The 10675-nt window shown below is 38.1% G+C and overlaps 2 protein-coding genes across 4 annotated transcripts; one reads left to right on the top strand and one right to left on the bottom strand.

Moving 5' to 3' along the window:
* The first annotated feature begins 2799 nt into the window (after nucleotides 1–2799).
* akr7a3 (aldo-keto reductase family 7, member A3 (aflatoxin aldehyde reductase)) lies at nucleotides 2800–5984 on the top strand. Of its 2 annotated transcripts, XM_027002037.2 has the most exons (8): nucleotides 2806–2913; nucleotides 3070–3117; nucleotides 3363–3550; nucleotides 3800–3904; nucleotides 4006–4102; nucleotides 4187–4286; nucleotides 4385–4514; nucleotides 5187–5984. In XM_027002037.2, exons 1-8 carry the CDS (start codon nucleotides 2826–2828, stop codon nucleotides 5346–5348), a joined length of 918 nt encoding a protein of 305 aa, XP_026857838.2. In that variant the 5' UTR covers nucleotides 2806–2825; the 3' UTR covers nucleotides 5349–5984. The 2 variants fall into 2 exon arrangements, with proteins under 2 accessions (XP_026857837.2, XP_026857838.2); XM_027002036.2 differs by having other exon boundaries at nucleotides 2800–3117.
* Nucleotides 5787–9038, bottom strand: mrto4 (MRT4 homolog, ribosome maturation factor). 2 transcript variants are annotated; one of them, XM_027002040.2, is made up of 8 exons: nucleotides 8964–9038; nucleotides 8454–8512; nucleotides 8274–8377; nucleotides 8080–8161; nucleotides 7908–7975; nucleotides 6540–6691; nucleotides 6300–6376; nucleotides 5787–6170 (listed from the first exon to the last, which is right to left on the bottom strand). In XM_027002040.2, exons 1-8 carry the CDS (start codon nucleotides 8989–8991, stop codon nucleotides 6048–6050), a joined length of 693 nt encoding a protein of 230 aa, XP_026857841.2. In that variant the 5' UTR covers nucleotides 8992–9038; the 3' UTR covers nucleotides 5787–6047. The 2 variants fall into 2 exon arrangements, with proteins under 2 accessions (XP_026857841.2, XP_026857839.2); XM_027002038.2 differs by lacking the exon at nucleotides 8964–9038 and adding an exon at nucleotides 8881–8946 and having other exon boundaries at nucleotides 8454–8531.
* Between the last annotated feature and the right edge of the window lie 1637 nt (nucleotides 9039–10675).

Here is a 10675-nt window from a genome sequence, read left to right as displayed (position 1 = left end):
TTGTCCATACAGGTGAAGGCCTGGACACAGGGCTGCATTTGGGCTACCAGTTTGACCTCCTGCTCTGTGCACACATTGGGCCTACATGGAGAGTACATGAACAGACAGCATATCAGAGAGGTTGTCTAATGAGTCACAAGTAGTAAAGACACACTTGTGCTGACCTTTCAGTCAAACAACTTCTGTCTGAGAAAGCTAATATAAGAGAATAACAAGTTCTGCAAGATTCTACCTTTTACAGGGGTTGATGGAATAGCAAAGTATTTGATTGACTGTAGGTTTTTTTTTTTTATTATATGTCGTTTTATGACTCAGTGATAGTACAATGAATGTAAGTTTTAAAAGCATTCTAAAGGAGTTTTAAAAAACCCTTAGTGCACGGACATCCTACAAATCACAATCACAATATCCTGAATCTAGTTCAGTAATGATATTTCAAGTTCACATTATTCATCTTATCATGCAAATGTCCAGGTTTATGTCTCACGTATACATAACAAAGTTCAGTTATGTTATGAAAGGCGCACCTGGGATTGTGACGAGGCCACCCGCAAGGCATATTATGGTACTTTATGTCTTCAGACATCCATTATGAATTCTTTTATTCTCTCTCTCTCTAAGCATTACGTACAAACTATTATGTATGGAAACTTTAAAATTATTTGTTAATGTAACATTAAGTGTGGTTACAACGTGTGTAGTAGGTTACAACATGTAGTCTTACTTTGTGGATAAATTACGGACTGCTCGTCAAGGTAAAACCAAATATCAGTTAGTCTCAATTTGCTTCTTCTGTGTGCAACGGGCTGGCATACTGTTAATAGAAAAGTTGCCACAAGTATGCTTGTTCTGGATATACTCTGTCTGGGGTCACAAAATATTTGGGAGTATTTGGGAGCAACATTGACTGCTTCTAACATAAGAGAACAATTGTATGGAAAAGATCGGGTTAGTGCTCATCTAGATCCTCTCTGACTTCAAACCTTAACGTGCAGTGCATTTTAAAGCTAGTTGAGGTTCAGCACAATTCCACAGTTAGAAAGCAATCAGCAAGCACACCTACAAAAACAGCTCCTGATATTTCAGGCCACATGAGGAAGGACTGGCAGACACCCTCTGTGCCAATGCAAAAGGTTTTTGACCGTGTTTTAAATGATGATGGGGAAAAATTGACTTATGCAATTTTTTTTGGTATTAAGATGATCTTTAAAAGTCTTCAGGTTACATAAAACACTTCCAGTATTTATAGAAAAGTAACCATTAATACCCTTTTCACAAAAATCACCAAAAGTTTGAAGGTTTTTTAAAGGTAAACTTTAGAAAATTACAGTTCTATGAGATTTCCAAGAGTTTTCAGCAGTTTCACTGGTTTCATTGGCAGGCAGAACAAAAATCCACTTACTAAGATCAATATTTATGAGTGTTGAATTTATTGAGCCAACAGTAACACAGGCCCAAAGCACTCAGTAAGACACCTACCTCACATACATGAATCTGGGTGGTTCATGCAGTTTTTAATTGACATTACCCCCTATGGATAAATACAAACAGGAAAGAAGATACAATTGCAAAAGAATAAAAAATAATTTATTCTTGTTTGATTTTCAGTCCGACTTGGAATGTTAGCTTCTACTTAACCATTCTAGAAGTAGGTAAATAGAAGCCTAAGGGCACAAAAATCACAAATTCATAATAATTACTTAATGTACATGCTAAATTGACCCTGTCTGAAAGCATAATGCTTATAGCTTTGAACAGCAGTGCACCATTATACACTGTTGTCTCTGACCACACTTTCAGACTGCTGCAGAAGGGGATCAATATTTCCATGTAGAACTGTTCAAACGCTGGCGCTTAGGCAAATTTAAATCTGGATTTTATTAAACCATGTTTGACTAGCATTTTTTAAAAATCTTTAGGCTATTGCCCTGCTGGTTGACTCCCCTACGGTTGAAATATTTTACCAAACAGAAAGGTTTATACTTAGCAGAACTCTATTTTCTTCAGATTGCCAGGAGGCTTGGTCACCAACACCACAAGACATAGTGATATAATGCTTAAGCACCGGTATGATGTTCTGACCGTTCCGTGCAGGAACCACGGGAGATTATTTTGGCATTCTTTGGCAAATTTGAGGTAAGCGTTCACATTTTTCAGCAGTAATATTATTGTTACCACTTTGCTAGTCTGCTAACAATTTCAGTATAAAGTAGAACAGTAGAATGTTCCCCGAGAAGAACCAAAAGCTGGACTATCATGACCTCCGTGGACCTGTGAATATCCAGGATAGGTCCACTAATTTAAGCAGCTAAGGCAGATGTGTTATTATTTGCTGAACACTAAAGCTGGATCCACACTGGACACCTCTGTTCCAAATGTTGAGCACTGGTTATATCCGAATTTATGTCCGTATCAAATCTAAAATTTTAATTAATCTAAATTAGTAGGAATGAGCCCTTTAAAACGCAGTTCAGCGGTGCTTTTGGTACGCTTTACACTGCCATCTATTAAGCGAGCTTTGGACTGCATTATTAAAACGATATTATGTAAACAACGGACTCATGAACTTCGAACTGTCAAAGACCCACATCCAAACTCAAACTGCTGGACCTTTGTGTACTGGAAACCACTGTTCCAAATGTTAATTACTTTTTATAATAAATGACTGGTGACGTCAGATTCCAAACCTCTAAAGGAGATCACTGTTTTATTCTGCGATTTTCCATAGAATTTAGATCCATCGAATCATTTCACACGGTTCCTCGGTTAATGCTGCGCTGACGTCCTTTGCGCAGTTTTATGACTCAGCAGAAACGCGACTGACTATGTTCTGTTTCATGAGAGGAGGCCTGTACTCAGTTCATCAGATACTTATCGCCGGACTAAGACTTTCACATTCGGGGAAACTTCACAGTATGTCGAATCAGACTGCACATTCCAAACTACCGTCTACACTGTTGGGATCAGTGTCGTTTGGGGGGCGAGCAGACGCGGAAATTTGCGCAAAAATGGTAAAAGCGTTCTTGGAGTGCGGCCACAATGATTTGGACACTGCATTCTTGTACACAGATGGACAAGCAGAGACAATAATCGGTGCAATGCAACTTCCCAAGACAGGTAGATATGGGGTCTCTACAAAACACTAATGATGATCCTATGTAGAAAGCTGCTCTTTATAGTTCTTGTTATCCAACATACAGTAGCCTTAGCATTGTGAACCACATGAGTCTACGTTGAGTCTACATACATACAAATATGCCCAGACATGTGCTAACAGCCCAGTAGTCATTGTTTAATTGTCATAAGTATTATGGGTGTGAGTGATTAAATGAGAAACTAAATTTAATTTTGTGATTCTTCAGTAAGCATCGCCACCAAAGCCAACCCTTGGGAAGGCAAGACACTGAAACCTGAGAGTGTCCGCTCCCAGCTGGAGACCTCACTGAAGAGACTTCGCACCCAGAGTGTGGATATCTTTTACCTGCATGCACCGGACCACGAGACCCCCATCTGGGACACACTACGGGCCTGTAATGAGCTCCACAAAGAGGTAGAGGCACAAAGACAGCTGGCATCCCCTCCCTTCCCCTTTTTTTGGGACAGGCAAAATTAGGAGCCTGCGAAATAACCCTGTTTAAAACAATTGTTTACTTTTAGTATGGGCTACCTTTCCATTTGTGTCTAGCTACACGCTGTGTGTTGGTGTACACCTTGGACATTATGTTGGCCTATAAGTGTTAATGAGTAACATCTCACTCGTTAAATCCTTTCCAACCTTCAATGGATATTTTGTTGTCAGGGAAAATTCAAGGAGTTGGGCCTATCAAACTATGCCTCCTGGGAAGTAGCTGAAGCTGTCTGCATCTGCAAACACAATAATTGGGTGCTTCCCACAGTTTACCAGGTCTGTGATGAAAGCATCACTGAGAATTCTATTATTAAAAGCCTGTATGTTTTGCCTACACATTTTTATATAGACCCTAATTCATAGTTCTGTTCTTAAAGGGCATGTACAATGCTACCACAAGACAAGTAGAGACTGAGCTGCTGCCATGCTTGCGATACTTTGGTATTCGTTTCTATGCATACAATCCCCTCGCAGGTAAAGTGCCATTCAGCACTGATTTTTGATGTGGACTTTCATGTGGCGGTTACTAAAGTGAATTGGGACCTGTCATCTATGCAGGAGGTTTGCTCACTGGGAAGTACCACTATGAAGACAAAGATGTAACCCAACCTGCAGGACGTTTCTTTGGAACTAACTGGGCTGCTGCCTACAGAGATAGGTGATGAAACCGTTTTCCTTCTAGTCAAGCATCTTACCTGCTATAAAATGTGGAATTTGACCCACAGCCTCCATTTATCACTATTCTCATTATTTTAGGTACTGGAAGGTGAGCCATTTCCAAGCCATAGATGGCATTCGTAAGGCTCTGGAGGCAGCATATAGTTCAGAGAAGCCGACTTTAACATCGGCCGCCATGCGCTGGATGTACCATCATTCTCAACTCAAGGTAGGTGCTCCTCAGTTCTGAAAGACAACATTCATCAAGGATCTCAGCTATGCTGACCTGGTATGAGCTGCCCCCACCACTTCCAACTATATTCATGTGGCTATAATGCATAACCACCTAGATTGGGTGGGGTTATTGAAACTGTGAAACACTGCTTTACACACTTTAAATTTTTTTTTTAATAAATAAATATATATATATATATAAATACAATTTATAGATATATCTATATCTATATATCTATATATATCTATATCTATATATCTATATATCTATATATATCTATATATAAAATTTATATATATATATATCTATATATCTATATCTCTATATCTATATATCTCTATATCTATATATATCTATATCTATATATCTATATCTATATATCTCTATCTCTATCTATCTATCTCTATATCTATCTCTATCTATCTATCTATATCTATCTATCTCTATCTATATCTATCTATCTCTATCTATATCTATCTATCTATATATATATATATCTATCTATATCTATCTATCTATATCTAAATGTTCTGAGAGAGGATTTTCTAATTACAGATAAAACTGAGATTCTTAATCATATTGTTACTTGAATGTTGAGCATGGTTTCACGAGGCATTGTGCATCTTGAGCATTTCCATACTTCAAAGATCATGCCAACATCTGCAGGGTGAGCTTGGTGATGGTGTCATTATTGGGATGTCCACCATGGAGCAGCTTCAGGAGAACCTGGCAGCAGCCAAAGAGGCACCTCTAAAGCAGGAAATTGTGGACGCCTTTAAGCATGGCTGGGATCTGGTAGCCCACGAGTGCCCCAATTACTTCCGCTAGATCTTAGTTGCGTTTTCTGTAGACTAGCAGCCATTATAATCTAATCAAAAAATTAATGTTTATCTATAGTAATTGTATTTTTCCCCAGAGATTTTGTACAGTTATATAATTTTGTAACATGTCAATTTATATATCTTAAAGGGCTTTTTAGTCCATCGTGGTTATTCTTTGAATGAGAACTTTTTCAGGTGTCAATTCTTTCTTTTTATGTTTATATGCACACATTTATAGAATATAAGTAAATTGGCAGAAGCAAGTCACCATACCCACCTTCAGTCAACTATGCTAGGAAACCTTAAATTAAGCACTTAAGTTTTGTAAATCTATACCAACGGTAAATGGTACACTGCATATTAATTATACAATATTTGCTAGGAAGGAAATTCAGTAAACAAGACAGAACCTATCTACATATGTGAAGTAAACAAACATCCCATAGTGGTTTAAAATACACATTTTAAAATAGTACGTTTGAAGGAACAGTGGCAAATGCAGGCTGTACAAAAGCGATGTACAAGTCCTAAACAAATTTAGTAAAGTCTGGAGAACATGCATTTCTGAAGATAAAAATGCAGAAATTTAACCTTGATTTCAAAATGTACACATTTGGAAAATAAAATGTCCAAGAAAAGTCAACTGCCTCTTCATCTTCTGCTTTATTGACTCCCTTCATCCTCATACTCCTCCTCATGACTGCCTTCATTTTTTCCTCTGAAAGGCCTCTTCATCCCCCTCCAGCAACATCTTAAAGTCCCCAGACTCAGCATTCCACATACACTTTATGGACACTTTGAATTCTGACATCTCAATCCCAAACAATTTCTGAAATGAATGAATACAAGTCCATTAAAATATCTTCTATTTGCTTAGAGCTTGTGCTAAATGCATTCTTAACACATTTATTTTTCTAAAGTGTAACAGCATAAAACTGAGGTGATTCAGGCACCTTACCAGAATGCGGGCCTGTTCAGGAGTCAGCACATCTCCCTCTTTGCACACTTCATAGTCCTGTAAAAGTGTAACTACTCCTGCAAATTTTACAAAATAACAAAAACCCCTGACATAATTAACTTAGTCTGGTTTGGAAAAGCTCCTACATAAATGCTGCATTGAGATCAGTTTTATGGATTGCCCTATACAATGTTAAAGATTTGGGTAGTTGATTTTAAAACAGCTTAAAAGCTAAATTACCTTTTTTAAGGGCTGTGGGTAGTCCTAACTGTCTGAGCTGGGGCTCCATAGAGTGTGTAAACTGTTCCAAAGGCCCTTCATCTAGGGTCACTGCCATCTCTGCAACATTACCAGCCCGTGCATAATCAGTCTCCTTGACACAGTCAAAATACCTGAAGGACACAATTCAACAATGTATTTGTTCTGGAGGACTCTGTAGTATCAAGAATCACTGTGAGGCAGCTACTAATGGTCAGCCTGCACAAATCTATCCTAAATGGCACTAAACAATTGTAGGGCTGTACAATATATTGTTTGTTCATATCATTGCAATATTACCTTTTGTGATATTTTTTTAAGTAGTTATTACAAATGGCTGGCATATGCAAATCATCTTTCAACAATTTCCAACAAATTTCCAACCAATCTTAGATGTTCCACGTGAGCATTCTGTGGGCATTTGGTTGAACTGAGATTTTCACATAATTTGTCAAAATGCAGACCCATTTTTCCACTCTGTCAAATAGTGTTCATGTGTGTTTTTAGTATATTGCATAACATTTCACAATATACTTTTTTTAATTAAAAAAAAAAAATCTCCACAGTGCAAGTCATGGCTAAGCATAGCAAGCACATAGAAGCCCTGACATGGACTCATCCACAACCTCAACTGCACATTGTGTGGCTCCATGTAGTTGTAAATCAAGTAAACACTGACTAGCTATTCAATAGTATTGGTCACTGGTCACAAAACAAAATTTTCAGCCCAATCCAGTGCAAAAACACAATGAGATAGTTTGAGGATTGGCAGTCAGATGATGTTCTGCAATACACACATTTCTAAGACCTATCCTCAACATTTTAGAATAATGGAATTAGCATTAATACTTGGAGAGAGATGGGACAAACTGGGTGAAGATACTAGCTACTGAGTGTGACACTTTTTACTGTTGCTTTTTGCTTCATTGCTTTTTATACATTCCGTTAGGTTAAAGTATGTTGGCTGACATCTATGTGAACACCTGCGTATTGATGACCCTCCATGTCTGCAGATGCAAACATAAACAAGTATAAACTTAAAACACTCCATAGACAACATTTATAAACAAACACACACAATAGCTGGTATCCCACAAAGCAGGATATCTATTTAGCTAGATATGTTACACTCAAAGTTGTGGATTGTCCAATAGGAATAGCCCTCAACACTTGACTTTGGGTTTAAGTTATCCTGCTACACTGAGGAATACTTCTTCATGGAATGCCCCCTTGGTAATCACAACACACCAAGGTAGGCATCTGTAGCACCACACTGAAGGAACAAAAACATTCAATAAGCAATGTGCAATAAAAATACACCATACTTTTAAATTATACTCTTGCACTTACTCTATTACCTCCTCCTTGGTTTTGTTTGTGAATAAGACACCCACTTCTCCCTTCAGAAACTCGCTGACCTACAAGGTAGGCAAAATTAAATTACCTGGGATCCTCCTTGCCAAGTCAAACTGTAATTTGGTAATTCGCAAATCATCAAAAACAAGAATTAGTAGTTGAATACCTTGTGCAAATTATCCTTGTACTCATCTGTTGGTCCTTTACCAAGTGCAATCATCATCACTTTGTTTTTGCCAAAAAAGAAACTTAAAAAAAACAACCCGAACTTTATTAGAAACTTCAGCAGCACTCAAGGCTTCAGTCAAGCAATAAAGGCAATAGTGCATAAACAGATTAAACGTGTGCGTGGTATCTCACCGACTGTGTTTCCAAGCTGCACGAACATCTTTGAGTTTGTTGTTCCTCGTGTTCTCCACAGAGAAGACGAACAAGTATCTGTACGTGTCTACACATTTTCTTAACTGTGGGGAGAGAATATAATTCAACACTTCCACTATTTGTGTAACAAAATATTAAAAACTGAAATAAGATAATAACCTCCTCAATCAAGTTTTGTTTTGCTTCCAACCCTTTCTTGGCTGTTTTTGTCAAGGAGACTGTCGACGGAGAAAGAAACTGTTAATAAAAAGGCTAGTATGTGATAATATGACGAACAACGACCGTGAGGCACAAGCAACATAACATGCAAACTATATACTTAATGTTAGGTAAGCATCTACAGCACGCTAACAAGTTGAAATGTGCTGTAATTTAAAACCAGTCGGTTCTAGTTGGACTGCAGCTGACACTGGACAGTCATAAACAAAACAAAAAGACAACAACCAAACATCCAACTTGCTAGCCAACATTCAGATGTCTGTGGATAGCTAGGATTAGCTAGGGTAGATTTATTTAGCAACTTTATATTACTAAATTGCAAAGTAGGCGTTATCCTACACATTACGCACATTTTCAAGACACTAACCAATGTGGGACTACATGACAGATTGTCAACAGAATGTATCAACATAAAAAGCTATGTTTAAAAAAACAAATAAAGCTTTCAACCTTTCTTATCCCGCTTGGATTTCGGCATGGTTCACACGTTGTTAGCACTTCTACTTCTGTTAATGTAGTGGTGAGTTACAAAAAAAAAATTGTGTACTGCCGCCTAGCTGTTAGCAGCATGAAGGATCGTCACACTATCAGCGGTGTCCTGAAAGTGCAACCCATTTTAACAAACCAAAAACGCACCAACAAATCAGTAAACGCATCGGCAAAACCGTACAAACACCACAGTAAATGACAAAAAATAATACAACAGCAAAAGTAAAAACACAACAAAATAAAAAACACCTCAATAAATGTCAAAATGCTACAGCAAAATCTGAAACATGACGACAAATATAAAAAAAAAATCAGAAACTCCAACATCAACTCAAAACGGAAAGGGTATGTCTTTATTGAACATCAGATGCTTGCTGTCTGGCTACAGCATATATCACTCTGAGAGACAATGGAAAGCAGAAACCAAGATACCAGCTGACTCTAGGATGGATCTGCGAATCCATCTTAGGATGTGTTCCATTCAAATGCCATTATATTCAATGGCAATAAATAGATTCCACAGGTTCCACTCAGTCTGTTGCCAGGCATTTGTGATATCCTGAATTGCCAGAACAAATAACAAACCATATTGATCAAAGTGATAGTAAATAATTAATAAGTCAGAATAAATAAATAATAACTTCCCACTTGGCAAAACTTCAAAGATTTTTTAAATAATCTGCTCCCACGTGTAAATCCACCCATGCCTGGATATGTTCCAGTACAACTTCTAAATACTAGCTTCACTAGCTTCATAGTCATTGTATAAGGAATCAAAGTATAAGAGGATTTACAGACATTGCAGAGACTGCACTGGCATCATGGTGTTAGAGAAATTAAGAAAGCTTTTTCTTTGTTTGTTATTTCAAACAAATTCAAGCTCAGTTATAATGATTCTTTTGAAAGAATATTGATTTTATATTTGTTGGTATATTTTGATGTGTTTAAAACATTAATGTAAAGTGAGTTAGTGTACTGTCCAACTGAAACACTCCATGAGGCCATCTCTCTAGGGGGAGGAGCAGGGTAGTCTGAGACTTTCAGTTGCTCAGTGGAACCATACAGCATCACACCTGCCAGTCCAGATTTAATCTTTCTTGGAGCCATTTTCATGCCCAGGAGAGTTCCTGGGTGCATTGGGATTCCTCACAGCTCACAGCATCAAGCCTGGTGTCACTGGAGACGATGGGCAGCACTCTTCAGTGGCACACTGTCCTTGAAACAGGCCATCAACATTACTGTGTAGGTGTCCAGTGTGGTGTTGAAGGGTGAAGTAGTATTGCTGTATCACTGTGATCCACCTCAGAACCTGGTTCACAGGCTCTTTGTACTGCATGAGGCAGGTTAGTGAAGCATGATTAATATTGCTGAATGAAAAGCAGATAAAAGTAAGAGTGGAAATGGTACAGTCCAGGCACTGCAGTCAACAGCTCTCTGCTTGTTCATTCTGTAGTTTCATTCTGGCTTGCTCAACCCCATCCTGCATAAGAATGGTACCGATGCCCTTGTCACTGACATCCATATCCTCAATGAACTTGCCATTCAGTCTTCTCATCCCACTGCAGCACTGCTGTGAGTCCATGTAGCATTGTGACTATATCAGCGAACCCATCTATGAAACACCCATAGTATGAATTAAAACCCATGAAGCTCCACAGTTCAGAACTGTTCTG

Source organism: Electrophorus electricus, chromosome 20 (assembly GCF_013358815.1).
Source record: "Electrophorus electricus isolate fEleEle1 chromosome 20, fEleEle1.pri, whole genome shotgun sequence".
Classification (NCBI taxonomy): Eukaryota; Metazoa; Chordata; class Actinopteri; order Gymnotiformes; family Gymnotidae; genus Electrophorus; species Electrophorus electricus.
Note: the sequence above shows the minus strand (reverse complement) of the source record. Positions and strands in the feature narration are given on the sequence as shown.

Coding starts and splice junctions, on each gene's coding strand:
- akr7a3 (XM_027002036.2), top strand. CDS start 2,826: ATGTTCTGTTTCATGAGAGGAGGCCTGTACTCAGTTCATCAGATACTT. Junction 3,905..4,005: donor TGCTTCCCACAGTTTACCAG/GTCTGTGATGAA, acceptor CTGTTCTTAAAG/GGCATGTACAATGCTACCAC. Junction 4,515..5,186: donor ACCATCATTCTCAACTCAAG/GTAGGTGCTCCT, acceptor CAACATCTGCAG/GGTGAGCTTGGTGATGGTGT.
- mrto4 (XM_027002038.2), bottom strand. CDS start 8,925: ATGTTGATACATTCTGTTGACAATCTGTCATGTAGTCCCACATTG. Junction 8,532..8,880: donor TGTCATGTAGTCCCACATTG/GTTAGTGTCTTG, acceptor TTTTATTAACAG/TTTCTTTCTCCGTCGACAGT. Junction 8,162..8,273: donor GCAGCTTGGAAACACAGTCG/GTGAGATACCAC, acceptor GTTTTTTTTAAG/TTTCTTTTTTGGCAAAAACA.